Below are 24,518 nucleotides of genomic sequence, written 5' to 3'. Positions count from 1 at the left end.
GACAACCCAGTATATGTGAGCAAGATAATAGAAAGAAAAACTGTACCTGGTGAATGGGAAACATTATTTATGTATGCTGTTTGCTACTATAGTAGAAAGTATCTGGAAGGCATTCTTTCGACTTTGATAGATAAAATGAAAGAGAAGGAGATGGGCTTCCCTGTGCAGGGAAGAGTGTCTGGAACCACACAGGTCATGTAGCACCCCAGTAACACTTTTACAGCCCATCATTACTACAGCTATGCTACAGTCATAGCTTCCTCATGTATTTGCAAGAAGTTTTAAGATAATTTGCTACTAAACAGCTGTGAAATTAATTTTTAGTACTTTGATCTGAAGCTGGACCTGTGAAGTCAAATACTTCACCCACCCACACAAGTGTAAATAGCCCATTCAGTATTAAATATCTTCCTGCCCATTACAAGTTAGGCATCATGGATCTAAATTACAAAGCATTTTTCTTCAACCTTCAGAGCAGTCAAGACATTTCACTTAACCCTGCTGTATCAAGCCAGATATGAAGCAGATAATTAAAAAAAAAAGGCATAAATTGTATTTGCTTAAAAACAGTTCATGGCCTTAAGAGTTAAAAAAAATAGTACTTAGACACCCATAATCTATAAAGCAGGCAGATTCTAATAACTCTAGTTCTCGGTGGCATACTAAAGATACCACAAAAATACTTCTTATGTATATCAACAGTGTGACAACACCAAGTCTGATTAAATTAAGGCTTTGTTTCTTTCACAAAAGAAAAGTTAGTGTCCATCACCACCATACAAATAAAGAGTCAAGGTTCTGGTGCTGTGCAAAGGAGGCACGATATGGGTAACTGCCCTGTATCCTGTATCCTGGAGCAGGATAGTTCTGTGGCAGCACCGCTGCGCACAGAGTTAAGTCAGTTCCCTTCAGCAGGAACAAGCTGAACCTCCAGGATTCACAGTGTTCAGCAGCATTACTTATGGTCCTTTAGAATTCACAATCAAACCATAAATGGTGCAATCTAAACAAGATAGCCAAGATTTTTCTCTTGCCACTATCTAATATAAATCAAGGATTTGGAAAAAAAAAAATCTCACCTTTCTTGGCTAAAGATTACATAAAAATGCATTTCTAAAAACAGAGGAATCAGAAAGTTAGTTGAAAGGAGGAAGGGAGAGATAATCCAGTTCTTCATTGTATGTCGTCTTCTGAAAAAGGACACCATCAAAAAGTCACCTTAGAGCTGGTACAAGTTTTAACATCAGATACCAAATATTTTCTTGATAAGATACAAATAGCAAACAAATACAGAACTGAATTATTTTGTTTTATTCCATCAACTCACTTTTCAGTGTAACCTTTTGCAAATGTATGTCATCTGCAGTACAAGACTATCTAGGCCCCATGCTAGATTTCTTTATTTTTGCATTATACCAGCACAGCTTTAACATCAAGGAACTTACTCCTGATTAACAGCAGAGGAAGACTAGGCTTCTGTTTCAGAACTAGAATTAAAAATAAAGAAAGAACATTTCAAGCAATTTCTTTTCTGTCTTAGAAAGTTCAAGCGTTAAGGTGCCTATTCAGAATCATTCCAAAAATTGTTTAACTCTTGTGCAGACAGTTTTGATTACACTGATCCAGGTAATCTGCTGGACAGTTTAACAAAGTTGGGTTATTTTTAATTTCCCAAAACATATTCTCATTAGGCTTTGGAGGACTTGGGAATACCCAGGAATTATCTTCCAGAGAGCTCTTTCCGTAAGAATGGTGTTCCTGAAACGTTTTGCCATCAACTGGAATGGGTCTCTCATCTGCCCATGCTTGTAGAGTCACCCTTTCCGATGGGATGTGGACATCTCTCAGCAGAGGGGGAGACACAGCATTGCAGAAGTCTTTATTGTTCTGTGAGAGGTTTTTATAGACTACCCCAGATGTCAAATTCAGCTTTGAAATGTTCGATTCAACACATTGTACTGGTGCAGTAGGGGCAGCTGAAGGAAGGAGATAAAAAAAGATTTAAAAATTACATTATCTAATGCATTTTTCATGTACTCCAAATGTACTACAGTCTAGCAGGGATGTTAAACACAGTGTTTTCAAGCCACAAGTTTTCAGACCATATTCAGTAACTACTTAAAAGTTACAAACGCAATACTAACCTCACCAGTCTGACTTTACAAGATGAACCCAAGAACCTGAAATCACAATGTCTAAAATACACCTAACTCCAAGGAAACCTCCTGACTCCCACTTGAACACAGGTGAACTGGTGGATCTTTCTGACCAGACTGGAATGAATGCTGAAACAGGATTTTCATGCGCTTGGAGAAATCAACCAGATGCAGAACATCGAGTGCTGCCTCCTCCTCTACTGATTCTTTTAACAAGTTGTGTTTTCTGGCTGCCCAGAAACCGAATTCTCACTGTCCATGAAGCAGTAAGAGGGAAACACGTGGTGTTCCCAGGTTCTCTGTGTGCCACTATTGTCTGACTTCCAAAAGTGAAGTGACAGACTGAAATATTCAGCCATCTGAAATTCCAAGGAAGTTTTAAACTGTGCTAGGAAAGGGAGGATTTTGAAACAGAACAGCCTGAAATGGAAGAAGTGCATCTTCAATGCACATCTGAACAGATGGCCAAATAAAACCAGATCTTTTTTTTTTATAGTGATCATGTACATAAACATGTAATGGGAGTAGATTAATGCTTCCTGCAGTTAAAGAAACTCACATCTTACACACTGTTTTCTAGAACAGATGTGAATCTTGAGTATAAACTGCATTTTTTAACTTTAATTCCTGAGGGACAGAAAGAAGAACCATCTTGGTCAAAGAATACAACTTCTGTTTGTCACTGTGAATTAAAAAGCAGTACCCAATTCACAAATGTCAACCAAAACCACCTTCCAATAGCACAGGCATCATGTCTGAAAGACATTATAAGGCACTGGATTTGGCCTCTTTGTGCTGAGAGCTGTAAAAAGCAATTTGAGGCCTACAGACCTTTAGAAGTTCAAGAAAAATGGAATCCACTGAAAACAGACTGAAGATGCAAAAAAAAAAAAAATTCCCCAAACAAAACACAAACAATCAACAATAAAAAACTCCCACAGACACACATTTGTTGAAAATGCCTCCATATGCAAATGACAGATAAGTAGAATCTGCACATTAACTGATATAGTTCATGTCCCACACAGAGTAACAAACATGTTCTGCAGACTTAATGCACTTCTGAAGTGGCAGCTAGTTTGTAGATGCTAAAACAGCCAGTACTAGATGTATAGGAAGTGGAAGGTTTACTCTACCCATATTTTTCATAAGCCCAGATTTTTCTAAAAAGATAAGCATATATTTATAAAATATCTGCATCATGTTCCTAAGGGTGGCTGACAAGCAGGGTCAACAGACCTGTCCACTCTTACATACTTCTGAAAAATTAGGGAAAAAAGCCTACAGAGAAAAAGGCAGAAGTCCACTATTTCCTGATCCATCAATAACACCTTTTATGGCTGTGGATGAACAACTCCAGAAAATGAGACTGTTTACCAAGGAGAAAACAAAAATCAGTACTTGTGTAGTGGCAAGACAGCTAACTCCAAATTAAAATAAGGACAGAAAGACACGATACGATCACGTCAAACCTTGACAGATTTCAGATTAAAGACCCATTCAGTTCTCAGTTTCTCTGCTGAATTTATTTGACAAATGTGGTTTAGAATTGTAGGAACACAAACTCACCTGGTAACATATGGCCAACTCTACAAAATGTGTTGATAGTTTGTATCAGCCAAGTACCAGAGAGAGAGTGATCATTAGTCACTGCTGACCACAAAGGCAGGGACTGACCGGGAGGTGAATCCTGTCATTACCTCACTGAGCTGTTTAGAAACAAAATGTCTTGATCCGGTAATGGACAGGGCCATCAGAGATTGTCACCAATACACTGTAACCAAGTTCACTGTTTTTCACCTGTATTCTGAGCACAGTAAATACCACAATTGAAGTAAGCAGAAAACAAAGGAAATAGATTGTTTACCACAGTGTTTGACTGACAGTCTAGCATTTGGCTTGAGAGAAACATATGTATGAAATAGAAGAACTGTCTGATGAACTGCTCACAGAAATTATAAATACTCTATACAGAAATTATTTAACCCTTATATAAGGCAGTTTTGCTTCCCCAGTATTTTGACATTCAAAAAAATGTCATATTGTGCAGCATTTTGCTAAAAAAGACAACTTTTCTGAACACTGACATAAAGAAACATGGAACCATAAGGAAACTTCTGTCTGTTAAAGTCTGATTTTTAAAATATTTCCAATTTCATATATTCTGTACTGGGAAAATAAGACTGCATTTGCAAAAAGATTTTTTTCCCCCCTAATATGAAGTAGTTGTGGTAAAAGGTCAAATACAAGTAAACTTAACACCTCAGCCTTGTGCACATAAGCAACACTTGACTGAGAAAAAAGCCACAAGGGGAACAGAATACAGTACTGAAGAAAAAACACATCAGCAACACCTTTATGTGTGAAGTTGACCAGTATGAGACAGAAGCAAAAGCAGAAAATGGGTAAGCTGGAACCATAATATAGTCTAGCTTATCAACTTCAATTGATGAGATTCTGATAAGATATGATAGCTAGTTCATTTTTAAAATAGGACATCTTGAATTAACAGCTTGTGTTTGTAAGGTCTATTACTGCAAACACTGACTTGCCTTTATTGGTTGCTGTTGGATTCCTTTTCAGTTTTCGTAGAACCTCGGCTTGCACATCAGTCACTCGGCGCAAATTAGACATTTCTCTCTTCAGTTCCCAATATGCTTGTTGCACACTTTCAAAACAGAAATTTATTACCAGTTAAATACTGCCACCTCTAAAGCAGCCTGTTACATGCTTATCAAGCATTATCTGTTAATAAATTGGTTTTGCCTGACATACACTGCAAATTTTGCTAGAGTACCATAATTCAAAATGCATTGAATGATACTGATAATGACCTTAAATTGATGGACATTTGTATATTTTATTTGATTTGTGCATATTACAATATATAATGCACTATATATTGACATACTAGGTAATAATAATAATAATGATTTTAATTCCCCAAATGGAGAGGAATATGAAGCATACTTTTTCCTTTCATTATTTGAAACTAACCACCTTCCCATAAAATAAGAAATCTGAAAGGAACAGTTAAAATACATAAGTAAAGTGACACTAAGTTGCAAAGAAGGTAGTTTTAATTTGAATACCTTTCAATAAATGACCACACACCCCGTCACATATGATGATCCTAGTAATATTAATTGATCAGAATTTTAAATATTCCATATATATTTGGGTCTTACACTGTCTACATTGCTATGCTGAATTCAGACTAAATACCTGAGATCCCAACTGAGCATTCCCACACAGACCAAACTAAAACATAAAACATACTGTTTCATATTCAAGTCATGATGTATTATTATTATGTTAATACACTGCCTTATCAGACAGCGTAAAACAGTCACCCAATTCATTCTCTAAGACAGCATAATACGAGAAACTTATTTAGCAACAGCAGCACCGTTCCAACATTGGCATTACAGGTTAATAGTTGGTAAGAAAATCAAGAACAAAAAAATTAGAAGTCAGCATTACCATATGATTCTTGGTAAAATTTCAAGCAAAGGCTCACTGAATACCAGTCTTATGCTGATTAATAATTAACTTAGTGTTCAAAGACATAACGATGTAGTTACTTCAACTTAAATATGAAATCAATGATGCTTTTTTAATGCTTAACATTCCACCAAAACACATTTATTGAAGAGAAGTATCAAGGGTGAGAGTTTCCAGAAAATTTCTTTCTTCCTCACTACATTCACCTAAGACATTTATTTGAAAACAGCTCAATGTCCCAAACTATCAAGATGACTAAGAATTAATAAGCTTTATAACTGCATTATCATGCATATGTAGAGAGTTCTATCCCTCTAAAATAGCAATATAGGATCACTCCTGCATGAAATATATCAGGCACAAATGTGTTCAAAATCACTCTGAGAAGCAGGTACTAGGCTGTCCTGCAAGTTAATGCTAACAGTGTTAAAACAAAGAAATTGAACTTTCTGCTATGCTCAGAAATATCTCACCAGAATATGAACAGTCAGATTGAAAAAGCACCGTTAAAGAACAGAGGAAGCTGATAGTTTAATAGGTAATGTATTAGGTGTCAGCAATTCTGACACAAAGTTAAAATTTTCAAAACTGATATTTCAAGAAGTTCAGATAAACCTGGAGCCTTTCTACTGCAGAATCCTTTTGGCTCTTTGAACTGTTGATGAGAGTTCATTAAAGATGACAACTGTAAAATTAAGTTGATGTGGCAACCACTCTTCATTAATTCACATGCTTTGGTCTCAAAAATAAGACCAAACAAACTTAAGTTGTATCAAGACAGTACTGTCCAATATTTAACACAGAAGTGGTAAATACAAGAATGGCTCAGTGTCTGCCACTAACTTAGAAGAAAAGTGTTTGGATGAATTTTGCAAAGTGCATTTAGCACTTTTACAAGCATCTTGCAAATGACTACAGGTACCAGAATTCCACTTAAATCACACACGACACATCTTGTTTTTGTGGATGCTGACCTAGAATCCCATTGCAAAGCCTAATTTTTAACGAATTTGCAATTGAAAACCAAGGATACCCTGTGCTTCAGGGTTTATCCTATACTGCCTTCTACATGTAATACGAACCTTCAATATGACCGCCTGTCTAAATCTACAGGAAAGTAGATTTGCAAACTGAGACTTTAAAGTCAGATTTGCAGACTCCTCACAAATGTGAAATAACTACTCTCCAAGAAGTTAACTGACTGCAAATGCCTCCATCTCCCATAAAAAGCAAGACTGCTAGCTACAACAAATGTTTGTCACAGGAGGTTTTTCATGTGTGTTTTCTACAGATTTTTGGATGGGCTTACATATTCACTACACATTCATTATTTACATAGTATTACAAGAAACCCTATGCTGTACATATGCTAATTCTGATGGCTGCCACCTGAACCCCATTTTGTGGAATAAATCTGCTCTGATTAATGATCATTCGATCAAATTATCAGTTTGATCAGAGCAATGATCAAAAGATAACTGCTGTATCTTGAGAGAATACCATTCATCAGCGTGCAAGACTGACTGTGAAGCTCCATCAGAAACCACAGGAATAAGTATCCAGTCAAGGTGAAAGGCCAAAGTGTGATTTGTGTATAGTGTGTACATTATTGTCACTATACCAGAGAACATAAGATGAGAAATATCTGTACAGTTCTCTTTCAGTGACTGATCTCCCTTCCCATCTCTTCAATGCCCAAAGAAGCAAAAAGGCATCATACTAAACAATCTGTCATTATGAAGGACCACTCTCCCCTCTGGTGGAAAACCCTGTAAGTGCATGAACAGGCATAACTGGGTAGAAAGACAGAATTTCATTTCCGCAAGACTGAACATTTGGGAATTTTCATGTATTCCTGTATAGTTCTTTTGCATAAAGAATTAAAAGATATATATACTTCCTAATATAGCACATATACTTAAGGTACAATAACAAAGGAGTTTATAGCACAAGAACAATTATTATTTGAATGGGTACAAAACGAGAACAAATGCTTTCTGATATTTTAGCATTTTTCTGGACAATTGCTATTTCTTTTTGAATAAGTCACACAATGGCTCCTCAGTGTTAAAAAAAAAATCCTTTAAAACGTCTTCTAGTAGAAATATTATTGCACTGCACTAAGTAAGAATGTATGTTCCAGCAGTGTGCAAGGGATTTGAAGCCTGCAACTATGCAAACACAGAAACCTCCCCATGCACAGAATGAAGATATTCCATAGCTGGGATGACACTTGGAAATTTATCTACCACCTCCGCAAGTCAACTAATTATTAAAAAAGCTGATTTTTAAATCCAAGATAATTAAATTTGCTTTTTCTGTACAACAATCTGAAGATGTAAATGGTCATCATCATCCTGAACTACAAACATAACAAAGAAAAAAAATTTACAATGATCTTGCTAAATGAGTATACCTAGACTTGAAATAATGTAATTTGAAATAACATGTTTAAAGAGGTTGCTAAAATATTTACTTGTTCAAATATTTACTTGTCCCTCAGTAAACTGAAAATAAAACATGAACATCACTTGATTTTTCATACCTCTGGATACCTTGCCTTTGAAGGTGGTCCCCACTCAGTGGATTTTCATCTTGAGCCTGGTCCTGTGTAACAGAGTGAAGGGAAGGCAGAGACTGAATGAACATGATTTCAGATCTTCTATCTGAAAAAATGGCACTGAAACTACGATATTCAGTAATACTGAAATTCACAAGTAGTCTTCATTTGTGTTAGCTGCAGAGGGTTTCAAAATGAAATCAAAATTCTACTAAGAATTTCCACTTAAAAATGCTTAAACTACTTACTCATATGAAGGCAATGCTCAGCCACCTCCGTACTATTTATTCTTTTAAACAGTTGAGCTGTCAGACTTCGTGATTGATTTAAAAAGCAAAAATTGAGAAAGACTTTTGATGTCCATAGAAAAAAAAAGAATCAGTCTTTTTCTTGTTTTTTCCCTATCACAGTATATAAAGACCTTTACATTAAAGCAAACTGTTTCAGTACAGATTTACTTCCACAAGTTACTTTTATAACAGAATATAATTTATCCTTACTTTAAAATTGCATGTACAGGCAGCCTCAGAGAATTTACCAGAACTGTTTAACAAATCAAACATCGGGCTCACTTCATTAGCTGTGTTTTTACTAGACCCTCGCCTGTGATGAACTCCCATTCATATCCCTTCTTTTCCTGTTACCTTCCTACTACTATTTCCCCTAGCCAAAGCTGTTTTGAATTTGATACCTGTTACTGTGGCTTCATGACACCCTGTGCACATTTCAAGCAACTTGTCAATATAATGTACACACTGCATCAACTACAATGCAAAACCTGAGTAAGAATATCTAAAAGTACAAAAAAAAATAGAAAGTAAACTATTTCTACACAGTAGAGAACATTTGAAAAAGCTAACTAATATAATTAAATCAAGTAATAACAAAAATACCAGCTGGGTTTGAAACAATGCTGACTTGTCATTGCCCATTGATCATATTTGCCTGTATTTGGCCTGACAGATTTTTCCTCTCATGATGACTTTCCCACCACTGCCCATCAAAGATTCAATTTCACAGTTAAAAAAACAGTTGTGCTTTATTACCCCACATTTGAAAACTTGTACCTTTATGTTTCCTATATTAAGTAGTTACCAGGATCAAGAAGAAATTATATTTAAAAAAAAACAAAAAACAACAAATAAAAAAGAAACAAACAAAAAAGCTGTTCCTTGTATTTGTTCTTTGCAACAAAAGCCGCTGATATAAGCGTTATTTAAAGTGTCACACGTGGTATCCCTTACAACTGCTACCTTAGTCTGTTCCATCTAACACATTCACCCTCACAATACAATCTGCAATCTTCAATTACAAGTTACGGTATGCCTTCAGATCTTACAAGTTATTGAAAGCACTTGAAAGAATTCCAGACAAAAGTGAAAACAAGGGAAGTTAAACAAAACACCTCACATGCTTTATCCCCACCTAGTGGAAAAAATGCAGACTCTCTCAAATACTGTGTGAATCAAGATTACATAATTATTATTATTATTAATGGCCATACGGAACGTAAAATAATCTGCCTCTTCAAACAATCACATTTAAATCTTTTCCATTCCCTGTGTAACTTCAGTGTGACCACAGAGTCCTAGGAACTGCCACTGCACCTTTCATCAAGGGTAAGATGGAAAGTATTAAGAATGCGCTAGACATATAACTTAACAGTAACAAAAACCATTACGTTATCTTAATTTTCTTTTGGAGATCCTAACAACAGTCAGGTTACAAAATTAATCCCTCAAAACAGACACATGCCCCAGAAATGACAGGGGAGGGCAGCCAAAGAGGTACTTTCTTGACAAGCTTCATGCAGCTACCCTAAAGAAAAATGCTAGGCCTCCTTTAATAAAGTTCAGGGGATCTTTAACATAAGCATTCAATCAAAAAAAAAAAAAAAAAAAAAAAAAAGAGAGAGAGAGAAAAGTTTTTTTTCCCAAACGTTTTAAGTAGCCCAGCTTACACAGAACACTACAATGACTACTTATAAAAATCATAAAGCTTTATTTTCTGTTGTTATATGGGCAATGGCTAGGAAATGTCACCTATGTAAAATCATAGAATATCTCAATTTGGAAGGGACCCCTAAGGATCATTCAGTTCAACTCTGTGCTCATTGCAGGACTACCTAAAACCAAACCTTATGATTAAGGGTGTTGCCCAGAGATTTCTTAAATTTGGACAGGCTTGGTGCCATGACCATTTCGCTGGGAAGCCTATTTCCAAGAAACATGACAGTCTAAGAAAATATTGAAGGTAAATTTTACCAAGATGTTCATCTTTCACTCAGTTATATACTTTATATCTTTGTTAACCCTTTATTTTGATTGAACCTGGGATTTAAAATAAACTATTACTACAAAAATTCCTTAAAAACTAAGGTACCTTCTGCTTGGATTTTTGCAACTCCTTCCTGAGACTGTTGCACTCTTCCTTGAGTTTTTCTAGATCCTGTTCCAAACTATGAACTTTAAGGTCACAGTTCAGCTTCTCTAATTCCCAGTTGGCCTGAGTACAATTCAAACTTTTCATCACTGTAAAGAAGACAAGCAAAAAAAAAATCAGATTCCAGTCTCAGTTCAAGGAATGTAAATCAATATGTAAGGCTCTGCTCAACCAGACCATGCCCTACAAAAACATTATATTCTGAAGAAATTGCAGTTTATGACAGCAAGGAAATAGTAACACTAGTAAAGCTGTTGGCAGAGAAGTGGTCTATTTTCTGAGTTTAAAGCATGGAGCCCTACTTTCTAGGAACAGACTGGAGATTTTACATACAAAGGAAGCACCAGCATAGAAGGCACTGATAATAGAAAAATCAGTTCATGGCAAAGGCACATAATGTATAGACCAATCTGCATACTTCTTACGTGTTTTAAAAACACAGGTATTTTCCCCCTCAGATTTATATCATTACATAATTTACCATTGTTTCCCCCAGGATTAATCAGGAAGTTCCAAACAGAACAACAAAAGATACTATCAAAACAAAAGGGGAAAGCGTAGAAGTTACATAAATCTTATTAGACCAAAGCAATTTACACAGTAAGAAGCCACCTAAGATGATCCTAGTATCAAATCAGTGGCAGAACATGAGTCAGAGAGCAAGAAAAAAAAAGAACATGACAGGAAGAAACCCTCAAATTTTCAACCACATGGTACACTTATTTCCAGATTTAACAGTTTAAACAAGCTTAAACACACTGATTTTTTACTCAAACAAGATACTCGGAGTCCAGTTATTAGTAAAACTGATTTCTAAATAAGGCTTGAAATCACCACATTTTCAGAGCCCTCCTTATAAACTCTGCACTTCTTATCTCCTTAAACCATGAGGTCCTCAAGAGTCATACTAGCACTACATGCAGTTTGTTCTTATAGGTTTAAAAATTTGCGCAACTGAAGCAGTGCTTGAGGTCCTCTTGGAGAGTAATCCAACTCAAGCACCTTTCAAATGACTGCATTTGTACAGACCCTGAAGTCAGTCCATATCCCTACACAAATGGCATTTTCTTGTTCTCCTTTCTTGTAACTAAATTAATACAGATTTTCTTTTCTTCCACAGTGTTTTACGTACCTATCGTGAGCCCAGCCCTCTTTACAACTGCAGTAACGGAAGCTGGATTTGGGCTTTTGGAATTGCCAGGATACACTGTTTGTTTCTCCTTCCTCTTTTAACCAGGCTCTCTACAACCAACATCTTTCTATCTTTTCTCATCTCCCAGCCCTTTAAGTGACTGTTGTCGACTGTAGCTATATTGCTATACAACATCCTCTTGCACCTGTCATATATCCCAACAGCGAGAAAAAGGAATATACTGGATCCTCTGCAGGTACCAGAGGAAGTGGTATTGACTGAATAATCTTTGTACTTGTACAGGTATGCTCCCACCCTGCTCTGATGAAAAGGCGGTGGGGTCCAGAGATGTACATGACACAGCCTATACACTGTCAGGCTGTGCCCATTTCTCAAATTATGAAATCATCTATGGTAGAACACAACAGCCTCAGATCTTTACCATGGAGTTCCTCACCTACGATCATCTAACATGCATGTCACCATTCACAAAAATGAACCCCAGCTCAAAGTGCCTCACTGCCAGACATGCCTCTCTTACCCAGTCACTCTATAGGGTTAAACCTCTTCATGCCCCAAGACCATGATATAACCATGAGGGCTCATCAGCATGCACTAAGATGAAGTAACCAAATACACACCTTGTTGCGTTTCCACTTCAGTTTTCAGTTGTAACAGCTCTACTTCTTTAGACTGCAACTGTTCGTTCAAGGTTTTCAAGGATTCCTCACTTTCTTTCACCTATTTTCGGGGGGAAGGGGGGTGAGGGAACACAGCAGAAAACCATTTGTGAAGCTTTTTTGTATCATGTCTGACAATTCAATTTTTTTTAAACAGAGACAAAACAAAAAAAAAAAATTGGTCTTTTTTTAGCACTGTTCTAGCCCAGTAATAAAATTGAGATACTTGAAATTGTTATTCCTACATAAGGTATTGTAATGTACTTAAAAACCCTAAAGGAGTGATATAACTAACCACAGACCTTTAGTAAGTAAAATTCATTCTACAGTAAAAATTTACTAACTATGCAAGTACTTATTAAACCATGCATTTAAGTCATTACTTAAAAAGGCACACCATTTTTTCCAGCTTGCTTTTCAAGTTATCTCTGTCGATGCAGGCCTCTCGATAGGCTTGGTATGCCTTATTTACTTGTTCACGCCCAACTGAGCTGCATTCCTCTTCCCGCCGGGAGCCAAGCAGCTAAAAGTTTAACAGACATGAGAAATAAGAAGTTTTGTATGTTTTGTTGAGAACTGCGCAATCCAAAAAAGGCAATAGTACAGCAGGCAATACTAATCTAACAGCCTTTTTTTTTTTTTTTTTTTTAGTTTAGATAATAAATTAATCAAATACATTGATACGGACCAAAGTTACAGGACAAAGTTTTTTACAGAAGTGTAACAAAGGCTGTCTACAAATTCTGCAATTTCTAACCATACTTAATGCTCGCTAGTTTATAGAATCACAGAATAGTTTCAGTTGGAAGGGACATTTAAAAGCTCATCCAGTTCAACCCCTCTGCCATGGGCAGGGATACTTTTCATTAGACTGCTATTAGTATTTAAAAACCATTCACAAATCATGATTACTCTCACACTGATAATCCCTTAATCATACTTTTTCCAGACTCTGAAAATGTACAAACTGCTTTTTGAAAAAGGAGTTTTAAGCACATAGAGACACAACATATAGAAAGTTCAGAGGAAACCAAACATATGTTTTTAATGACTCATAATGTAAACAAAGATTTTTTTCAGCGTAGTTATGTAAGAAAAGCCAAAGCAGAATTATTTTACAAACAACTATTAACTTTCAGGTCACCACTCCCTCATTGCCTGCTCTGGCAAGAGACAAGCAAAGCAGAGTAAGCACTACCAACTAGATTGCCAGAAAACAGGGAGCAGAGTTAAAATATATTCAGCATTTTTAATAAGACAGAAAGAAGCAAAGTCTTACATCAAATTACATCTGTTCACATACAAAATTCTTGGTTTGACTGAGTATTGCATTTTCTTTTTCATCCTGTTTATCCTGCACACTTCCTTTAAACATGTTTAGTGTACCTCTTGTAGATATTTGCAACACATTTGTTCGTATTTTCTTAAAAATCAAAGAGCTACACAGAAAAAACTACAAAACCAAAGTGTTGACACATATGTATCTGCCTTAAATATCTCCTCTTTTTGGTGCTTGCTCAAAAAAAAGTACAGGAAAGCAAGCCATAAAGATAAGAAACTTTTGCCCTTTGCTTTTGTATTAACTCTCAAAGTATATGTTCTACTCCTCTTAAATTCAGTCCTTTACATTTTCCTACCCCTAATAAAGCCACTGAAATAGAACACAAAGGCTTAATAAGCTTTCTGGAAGTTACACTCTGAAACTGAAAACTCAAAAGGGGTAACTCCCCATATATTTTTTAAACATACAGATATATTAGCTATTGACAAAGACTGAAAGTCAGTTCTGTTACTTAAACAGCCTTGGCCTTTTCAATATTCCTCTCTCAGAAACATTTTTACAGTATTCACATGGAAAACAAAGTATCATTTTCAAGAGAATTAAGCTGAACCAGGCCAAACCAAAAGATGCAAGACAAAAGGAACTGTCAAGGTCAAGTCTTGCTTATCTTGATTTTAAGTAACTACATAAAAGATGTTACACTCAGCATGGTTGAGAGAATATTCAGTCTAGAGCTCTATTCCTATTCCCATCACCCCCCAGACCTTACATAAAGAAAATGCTGAGATAGTTTTGCCTTTTGACAGAAAGTCAATCTTGTCAAACTAGTCACCAAGAATTCCTGAATAAGTGTTTCAAAGTTGTGCTGAGTGTGACTCAGACTCTGTATTCTAATGCCACAAAACACATACTTAGAAAGTTTTCAAGAATCAGTAGCACACACTTAGGACTAATTCCTAGAAAATGTCTTAGCTCTAACACTAGGATGTATCTTCCCATCTTATATAAGAAAGCAATCTATCAAAGTCAAGAACTTCTGCAGTACAAAGACACTCAGTACTGAATGATGGATATATGTTTAATGACAGCATTCATTACTTGGAGAGGAAAAACCTGTGTCCTGGTCAATTTTTAGCTTTTATGAACTTCACTAGGTTACGGGCATGAGAAACTGCATATAAAACAAATTACAAGATTCCTTTTTGTTTTAGAATTACTGCATCAAAGAATAGACAGCCAACATCTATGTTAAGCATGACAAATTTGTATTTCAGATTTGAGACTGCAATTAGTTAGACCTAGCTAGATAGTCTTAGCAACCAATTTTTCCTTAATATTTAGGTATGTTGAGCCCAAGAGTCTTTTGATAGACGATTCCTGGATTCTGACAACTTACAGGCTTTGCACCTCACTATTCAACAATACTGTCACATGTGCTCAAGTTAATAAACACCATAAAGAGGTAGGTAAACTACAGCAACAATCCAATGCAACTACACATCTTTCTGAATCAAAACTACTGTTTTTGCATTGTATCATATATATGCCCAGTAAGAATCAAAAATCCCAGTATGATGCAACTAGACTACCAGAGGAAGCAAATGCATTTCACTTCAACAAATAAAACAATTTACCAAGACTTTTTAACATGGAAACTATTTTTAAGTATATATTTTAAATCCTTAACCATCTGCTCTGCCATGCAGCAAGGAGCAAAAAAGCAGCTGCTACCAGAAACTGGTAAATCAACTTTTTTCTTACCTTCTCTTCTAGAATTCTCACTCTTTTTTTTAAGAGGGAGTTCTCCCTCTCTGTCTCCTTTAGTCGTTTCTTGATATCTTCATATGCAGTGACAAGTGCAAAGTGTGAGGCAACAGACTCATCTCCACTATAGGATGAAACAGGAATATCACTGTCTCTCTTGTGAGAGTTGTCTGCTTTTTCATGGTTCAAAATACAGATGTCATCCTCTACCAACTCCTCCATGACAGCTGCTAAAAAGACAGATATAAATGCAAAGTTTTCACAAAGACAAATTCATCAAGAGTCTGAAAACCTTCCAAAATAATACTGCAGGGTGTTTCTGTCTAAGTATGACAAGACTGAATAATTACGAAGTATCTTAATCTTGCAGAAAAATCTTGAAATCCATTTTACATTAAAAATATGCTGGTTAGAAAAGAAGCATGTTTCACTGTTATTTGATAAAAATATTTTGAATACGTATCAGATTTATGAACCCTCAAATTCATTTTTATTAAGGCTTAACACCAACCTAGAATTCCGACTACCTGAACTCCGAAGGAATATTGTATCAGAGTTTTTGCAAGCCGGCAATGAGCAGTAAAAGAGGATAGTTGCAACGAATCAACTAACTACTGGTGGTTCCTGACCACGAGTGCCAAACTTTCTTCATTTTTCAATGCAAATACTTACAGTTTTCCCAAACTTTAAAATGGAATCTTAAGGTACATTTGCATTTGTCTTTCAAGAGACTGCATGAGTAGCTACTCTTTACTTGGTCACAGTAGAAAACCTCCTTCCAAACAATGATTACAGTAATTTTGGATTGCAGATATGGTAAGAATGAAAACATACTCAGTAAAATGACCTGCTTCAATATGAGTGGAAAAAACTTACAACAGTCTGACCATAAAAAAAGTGTCACCCTAAAATACTACGCAGACCCACCTGAATGAAAAATGCAAAGTAAATATTACACTGAGGCTTTTTTACAACGTACATCACTTAGGCACAGCAAAACATTCAATAAGAAAATAACACCTTAAAGAAATTTATATATTTTCTTGAGCACCAAGTCTTAAGGGAAAACCCCTAAAGGCATTTTTCTTAAGAGTTATTAGTTACAAGTTTTGGGGTTTGATTTAAAAACAAGCCAACTTCCAAAACTCAAAACCAACCAACCAAAAAAAGACACCGCTCATTCTTATTTACTTATGAACATCAAGACTCCTTGCATCTCTATGCAATACTAAGAAATGCTACCCGGTGCCTGATAACATCCCCCCCCCGCCCTTCAACAAACTACTGATGTGAATTCTATGAAATGCAGACTTTTAATTTTATTTTTTCCCTCTTGAACAAATCTTTAGGTTCCTGATGATTTGCTAATGAACCAACAGAAATGCTGGAATGAAAGAACTGAGCATAATGAGGACAGTTTGTATTGTAGGAAAACTTACTACAACAGCAAACTGACTCGATCAGCAGAAGTTTTGCAGGAAAGGCAGCCATTAGTGCAGGAAAAACCCACAGCCACGATTGCTGCTTCTCCTGTGTATTTGCTATTTAAATTCAAACTGGACTTCCATTTGTTTCTAGATACTAAGAGGTAAAGGGATCAACTGCTCTGGAGCTTGTTCTCTGTGGTCAAACTTCTCTCACCACGGCAGCAGTGGAAAAGTTTTCAGACTGCAGCATTATGAAGAGCTGTAGTACAGCTACTGCTGAACAATGGTGCTGTTATCACATTTGTCTCAATTTGCTCGGAGCCATTTGCTCGAAACATGATACAAAACTGTGACAGCTCGTTTATACTAAATAGACAGCAATGGAGTTGCGATGGTGAGAAAAGACAGAAAAACTACAAACCAAAACTGGAGTCCTTTTAATCGCTATACTCAGGAGGCAAACAGATGCCTTGTACACTGTTTGATGCCTAAGCTTCCCTTGCTTGCTGTTCTGCCTCATATTTAAGCAGAATGAGCCCTGCAAAAAAGATTTGCTTCCTTTTCATTGTAAGAACAGTATCACTCCAAGGTGACCTTGACCAAAAGCACTACATCATTCAAACTGCATTAACTGGCTGAAGGAATTGCTCATTTTGTCTTCTAAGGCAAACATAACATACCAGCTTATCCTCCTCCATTTCACCAAGGGCCCTGCAAGTCTTGTCACCCATCTCATCAAATTCCTCAAGGCAACACATCTCCTTTTCTCTGAACACTCGACTCAAACGCCATTAAAGAAGTGTCACAGCTTATCATTAGCTCTTGAAGAAAGCAACAGATTTGTGACCTTGTACATAAATAGAGCTTTATCCCCACACTTTCCTATAGCTCCTACACTTGAGCATCGTACATTCCCTATTTCTTGCACATATCAGTTCCACCAGGAGATGGCAATACGGGAAAACAGAAGACAACATGAGAAGATGAGACCACATTTATTCTGCATTTTGTTAACTAAAACTTACTGCCTTTATGAGCTTTCAAGAGAGAAAGACCCTCCAATTAAGACTCAGATTACAGAAATAAGATTTTATAAATTCAGGTACACAACCTGCACATGCTAAGAGAACTAGTTACTCTAATATTTTTTTACTCAAAAGATCTCATTTAGTTTACAGGATTATTCAACTCAGGTTTTCTGATACTGCTTTCTAAGCCAGCACTGGACACTATTTAGAAGGGAAGCATATAACCCCACATAATTTAAAAGGGCTTTGTAATACATGTTTTTCTAAATTTCTACACACAAGATACCAGTTTGAGAAAAATCTGATATACACATTTTTGACTAACATATTGCATACTAACTGACAACAAACTGCCATTAAACAGTTTAAGATCAGCAGTACTATAAAGGTCATGGTGAAATGCATATTTTACCCATCTCCTTTTTTTTTGCTGTCACGATAGACAGAAACCCTTATAATACAAAATGGGGCTACGTCTAGTCAGGGCTAAGAAATCCCTGACTACAGCTGTAATCTGTCATTTTACTGAAGGACAGGAATATAAATTTAGATTATCCAGTATTATATCACATCATTTAAAAAAACCATGAACTGTAAACAACAATGAAAGAAGTGCTTTGATTACACCAGGAGTTCCAGCTCCTCGAATCTGGCAGAAGGATGCCAGAAGGGCTTGCAGGATGGCTCCCCAAGTCCAACCACAGACTGCTACTATGTTTTAATCAGTTCAGTTTCTCCAAATCAAAGCCACACTTGTATGCACTGCTGCAAATGTCCCAGAGCTGTCACTGTGAAGCACCTGAGTTAATTTTGACCTCTCTGGAGTTGCAATTCATGAGATAATCTGTACTAGACAGATTAGTTAAAAGTGAAAGATTTCCCACTAAAATATTTGAAGTAGGATAGTGACAAGTTAATGTCTCTGAATACAACTGATGTCCATCTCTGCCTACTTAATGCAAGCTTTAAAATCCCACTTATGACACATCCCATTATAAGAAAGGTCTCCCTAATACTTTACTTTTTATTTCCTTTACTTTAGCACATTAGCTAAACGCTTTGCCTGTAATAATTACGTTGCATTTATACTTATTCTTAGAATGATCTGAATGTGAAAGTCTATTTCAAAGGACTTTAATCTTCACATCCAAAAAGAAATACATTATATGAACACCAGTGCTAGTGTTTGTATTAAATAACTCATGTTTAAAAACAAACAAGACCCAACACTGTTAACAGGACAGAGTAATAAGTTCTAGCAGGAGTAATTATGTTCCCTTTTTCTCAGAGTATGAGTTTGAAGAGGTGGCACCACTTAAGTTTTCTTTCACAAAATGTGAAGAAAAGAAGGGTTTACAGAAACCACTTCTGTTGTTCACTAATACTCAACATATGTTATAGAACATCTGTGATTTAATATAATAAATATCTTGAGGAAAAAGAATGTTTTCCCATTTCTTACTAATGCTTGGCAGAAATATAGCTTTTCTCTTTACAAAGCTTTACAAATACCAGTCATTAACACCATGGGAGGTAGTTAAATATAAAACACATTCTACATAGAAGGAACATGGGATGCAGAAGCTCTAATAGCAAACAGACCACTGCACAAACAGATCCCTGTAGTTTGAAATTCTAATCTTATTCTCGGATCAGAAGGAGAGACAGTAAAAGCAGGATTAAATTTTTCCCAGTATGGAGCAGACCCCATTTTGCCCCATCTGTTGATCTGAAAGAGAACAGAACTGTTTTCAAAATATTTCCAAAAGTCAAATGCAAATAATTTTAAGATGGTTATTCTCCTGTTTTTTGAAGTCCAAACCACTTTACCGTTTACCTTCCAGAGTCAAGGAGTTTGACTCCATAATGGTAGTATGAACAGTTTCCAGCTGCTAATAACAAGAGCATAATTTTTGTACTCATTTACCTTGCCTTACATAGAAGGGTATATACACATACATGCATGTAGACACAAAAATAAAACTTTAAGTTCAAGAAATGCATTTGAACCACAGGAATCTTGGATGAGCATGTTGCAGCCCTCACCTTAATTTCAGAAAAGTTGTACTGATTTTTTTTCTTTTTAAAAAGACACTTTTTAAAGCAAGCACTGCAAGGAATAATACAGAATTCCTGCAACCAGCATCAAAAACTCCACACAGCACATGGAACATATGACACATGATGTTAAAAGAAGCAAGACTTCCAGTCTCTTAAAGCATCTATCATTTTGCATCTCTCCTTCAGAAATCTTAGGTTCTCTTTGATTTCAGTGGTGAACAGTCTGTTCTACAGAAAAAGACATCCCTTTTTACAGATACTTGCTCCATTTTTAAATAAAAAAAAATAAATCTCTACACGCACATCTCAGTAGCTGCTAACTTTGGCCACTGTTCATCCTTTCATATGGGACAAAGTCCACAGGCCCAAAGCACTCCCTGAGAGTCCATACGTACAAGGGCACAGTTCTGCTGCCTCAGCATACTTGGTGTTCTTTCAGAAACACGTCAGCACATCAGCTAAACTAGACTTCCAAATCACTTTAGTTTCGTTGCCTTCAAGAAACAGAAGTCACTGTCTCCAAGCTCACAAACCAGATCACTGTAGTTCATTAATCATGAACAGCTGGGAAAGCCAGAAAAATCAAGCAAAATCTCCTTAGGTACAACAGGCAATTTTTCCAATCTCAAGCTTTTTACAATAACTAATGTACTCTCACAAGAACTAGAAAAGCACTAAAAAGCCTATATTATGACAACAGTGCTTGATAAATTTTACTCTCTCTGAAAAGTTTCATACTCCAGTGCCTCCATCACTAATTTGCAAACCTTTTGCGTCCCCAGTGTAATGTAATCAATCTGCCTTCCTGAGGATGCTGTCACTTTCCCTGACAACTACCTGAAAAGAAGAGGGGGAAAATAAAAATCCCAAAAGTTGGAGTCAATGAAATATTATCCCCTCAGCATCACATAATCCTGCTTATTAAACTATTACATTTAATGTTGAAACTAATTAGGAGCAGTACTGCCAAAGAAACACAAGTAGGAACAAGATGGCTCTTGGCTATTAAATCTTTCTAGCACCAAATATAAGTATATTCAAAGGTTACTGAAAAACCCATATGTTCTCATGCTAACACTGAATATTATTTCATTCGGCATTTTTTTGGTGTTCATTGCTTCCCATTTCAAAATGTTTATAAATAACAACTATTTATGAAAGCTAAGAGGGTTTGTTTTTTTCCTATCTTCTTTTGTAAACCAAACAGTAGGTCCTACCTCCCAGTCATAAGTTTCCTCCCACTCAATTACACTGCCAGATTAATTAACATTCAGGAAGTTCACAAGTTCAGTGATATTATGAAAGCCTTATCTAAGTGCATTAACTTTTAATTCAACTGAAAACACCTGTTACAGCTACTAAAAGGCAAGTTAAACTGAGTTGCACTGATGGCCCTTGGTCACCTCCTGCAACTCACCAATATAAATTCTGGAGGTTTTCACAACATGGACAGGGTCCCAGATAATCCCATCTAGGCTCCCTTTTACACCAGAAGGTGGACAAGATGATTTTCCCAGGCCCTTTCCAACTTGAGTTGTCCTACAATTCTATGTTCAGGTTTATATCTCATTATTTCAGACAAACCTGTTAGCAGCTCCTAAGTGGATGACTTTGAACGTTCAAGCTACTTATGCTTCACTTACCTTCCCAAACTTCATTTCTTCTCCCCAAATGTCCTGTCAAATTTTAGTAGCATCTATGATTTCATACACTAAGAACTCCACACAGAAACCCTGTGTAACCACGTAAATAAGTTAATTAATGCAATTATAGTATAAACACATACAGCAAAACCATAAGACTGATTGCAAAGTGACCTGTGCATAAGGGAGGCACATATGATGTAGCAAGCTCGTTACTAGCCTGACCCTTGTGTTAATCCTGTCATCGCCATCTTAACAAACCTGATCTCATTATCACTGTAACTCTTTTATTCAATATGGACTATCTATCTAGACTTCCTCTGTTTGAAAAAAAAATCCCTGTGAAAGAATCAAAACATTTATCAAAGGATAAACCCACATTGCATTTTATCCTGTTTTCTTCTACCTTTTTGCTTATTTTCTTCAAAATCTATTCTAAAGAAGTCAGATACAGATAGCATGTGCAGTGACAGGTCTGCACTTTTTCCAAGGGAGTTTCCACTTTCCTAGCAGGCATCCTACATTTAATATTTTACAGACATAATGCACAATCTCCAATTCAACACATCTATTTATATCATATGAACAACTGTTACCGGATTTGCAACTCCATGCACAGGTTTTCCAGTGTTGTCAGATTAAATTGTTCAACTTCCCCACCCTGAGTAAACTAAATACAGTTTGTTCATGTATTTGACCAATAATTTTCACACTTTCCCTACTTTTTAACTGCCATATAGAAAACAGAGACTTAATGAAAACCAAATTAGAATATTTGCTGAAATTTATGCAATCTTAAGATTATCTCTAATTTATTACCCACTTTTGCTGTACAAAGGTGTCACTTCATCCTCTTTGCTCTTTTAAAGAACTCCTTACCATTTAATTTTTTTTGTAGAACATAACCTAGCTAGTACTCTAGCAAATGTCACCTTATATTTTTCTGAACTGTAAATGTAGCATACAAGGTTCTAAAAATAAGTAGTTTTAGTAAAGATGTAAAGTTGGGGGGGGATGAGGTGGCTAAAACCTCCATATAATCTGATCTAAAGTTTACTCAACCAGTGTTTTCTGCCTTCTCACTTTAGAGTTTAGATCAAAAATTGTGCTTAGAACTTGGGGCAACAGTCGTTTACTTAAGTTTTAGTGCGATCATCTAATGCTTCTAACACAAGTCCTGTTATAAAGTATCAATTATTCAAAGAACAAAAAGTAGTAGTAATCTTGGAATTCTTTTGCTTTCTACAGTAATTCTGCTACAACTCCCAAAATTCTAGGATACAGATAACTGGTACTATTAATAGCAGTAACATCTGATCATACACCAATATACAGGAAATTATGTTTCCCATAGTCTATAACAACACTCCTCAGAAAACTCTGTCTCAGAAGAGAAGCTTGATCTTTGGAGCCCAGAGCAGACTTTACTGTTATGCCAATTCCCTCTGCTTTTTCCAGAGCTGGCTTCCAGCACTCTGATTTTACTGCATACATACAGTGTAAGACAGTGAGGAAATTAAGGGATTCCTTTAGAAACAAAAAGCTCCTAAAACCACTCACTGGAACAGCTGACACACACACTCTCACTTCTAAGTTGCTGGGGGTTGATTTATTTAAGTAGGTAAGGGTATTTTCCCTACCAGGTGAAACACCAAGATTTAAAGCTGTAATTTCTTAAAAGTTGAATGCTTCATTAGCTTATAAGACCACCTCAGCGCTAGTCTGTGCTCCCTTCTTCTAAAGCAACACAGCCTGCAGCACCTGTATTCCTGTCTGCTCCAGTATTCCATCATGCTTCTGTTTCAACACCTTCGACCAATTTGTTCATTTTGTTTGCCAGATTCCCCCATACCAACACACAAGCTTGCAGCTCCAAGAACTCACACAGTTTTTCAGCTTGATTAGATACACCTTTCTAGTTACTTTTATTGCCTATACAAAGACCACTCCCAGCTTGTTAGTGGTACCTTTAAACTACGCTCCCGATTCCCGAGCAGGATAACCCCCTTATACCAGCCAACTGTGACTGGTAAGAAGGGCAGGGGCACGGCACATGACAGACACCCTGCTCCTTCTGAAACACAAGAAGTTCCACCTCAACAGCAGGAACAACTTCTTTACACTGAGGGCGGCAGAGCACGGGAACAGGTTGCCCAGGGAGGGCGTGGATTCTCCCTCTCTGTAGGCGTTTAAAACCCACCTGGACGCGTTCCTGTGTCACCTGCTCGAGGTGACCCTGCTTTGGCAGGAGGGGGTTGGCCTGGATGATCTCCAGAGGTCCCTTCCAACCCAAACAATTCCGTGATTCTACGAGGACGACTCTATTTTAGAAAGAGAAACTAAAGACCGGCCAGAACCGCCCCTATTCTAGCGTGCACGAAGCTCCCCAGCCCGCCGGGGCCGCCCACAGCCGCCGTGCCCCGGCGGCCTCGCCGCTCCCCGCCCCGCACCAGGACCCACCTCTCCAGGCCCGGCCGGGCCGGCCGGGTCAGCGGCGGGCGCTCGGCTCGGCGGGGAGGCAGCGCCGCCCGTCGCGGTGTCCCCTCGGGGCCCCTCGGGCGCCCATCGCCCCCCGCCCCGCCGGCCCGGCCGCGGTCTCAGCCTCCGCCACTGCGGGGAATTCCCGGCGCTCGGCGCCGCCCCCGCCGCCTTCGAGGAAGTCAACAAACGCCGCTCCCGGTCCCCGCCAACGGGCGCGCGCCGCTCCCGGAAGGAGAGAGGCGGCCCCACCGCCTGACTGGGAGAGGGAGGCAGGACTGCAAATCCCGGCGTGCACGCGGGCCGGCTCCCGGCACAGCCGAGCGCCTCGGGAAGCCAAGCCCAGGGCTGGCTCCGCCCC

At 37.4% G+C, this 24,518-nt stretch overlaps 1 protein-coding gene across 4 annotated transcripts; it reads right to left on the bottom strand.

Annotated features, from left to right (window-relative positions):
- Window positions 1–1,288: 1,288 nt before the first annotated feature.
- On the bottom strand, window positions 1,289–24,495 carry AZI2 (5-azacytidine induced 2). Of its 4 annotated transcripts, none has more exons than XM_027747502.2 (8): window positions 24,140–24,392; window positions 15,518–15,747; window positions 12,872–12,997; window positions 12,436–12,535; window positions 10,603–10,751; window positions 8,206–8,267; window positions 4,709–4,824; window positions 1,289–1,976 (listed from the first exon to the last, which is right to left on the bottom strand). In XM_027747502.2, the coding sequence occupies exons 2-8, from the start codon at window positions 15,740–15,742 to the stop codon at window positions 1,588–1,590; spliced, it is 1,167 nt and encodes a 388-aa protein (XP_027603303.1). In that variant the 5' UTR covers window positions 15,743–15,747; window positions 24,140–24,392; the 3' UTR covers window positions 1,289–1,587. The 4 variants fall into 4 exon arrangements, with proteins under 4 accessions (XP_027603303.1, XP_027603304.1, XP_039237951.1 ...); XM_027747503.2 differs by having other exon boundaries at window positions 15,518–15,750; window positions 24,140–24,391; XM_039382017.1 differs by lacking the exon at window positions 24,140–24,392 and adding an exon at window positions 23,880–23,949 and having other exon boundaries at window positions 15,518–15,750.
- Between the last annotated feature and the right edge of the window lie 23 nt (window positions 24,496–24,518).

Source organism: Pipra filicauda, unplaced genomic scaffold, assembly GCF_003945595.2.
Source record: "Pipra filicauda isolate LSUMZ 115617 unplaced genomic scaffold, ASM394559v2 scaffold250_size1122263_pilon, whole genome shotgun sequence".
NCBI lineage: Eukaryota > Metazoa > Chordata > Aves > Passeriformes > Pipridae > Pipra > Pipra filicauda.
The sequence above is the reverse complement of the archived record's forward strand: the minus strand, read 5'-3'. Positions and strand labels throughout refer to the sequence as shown.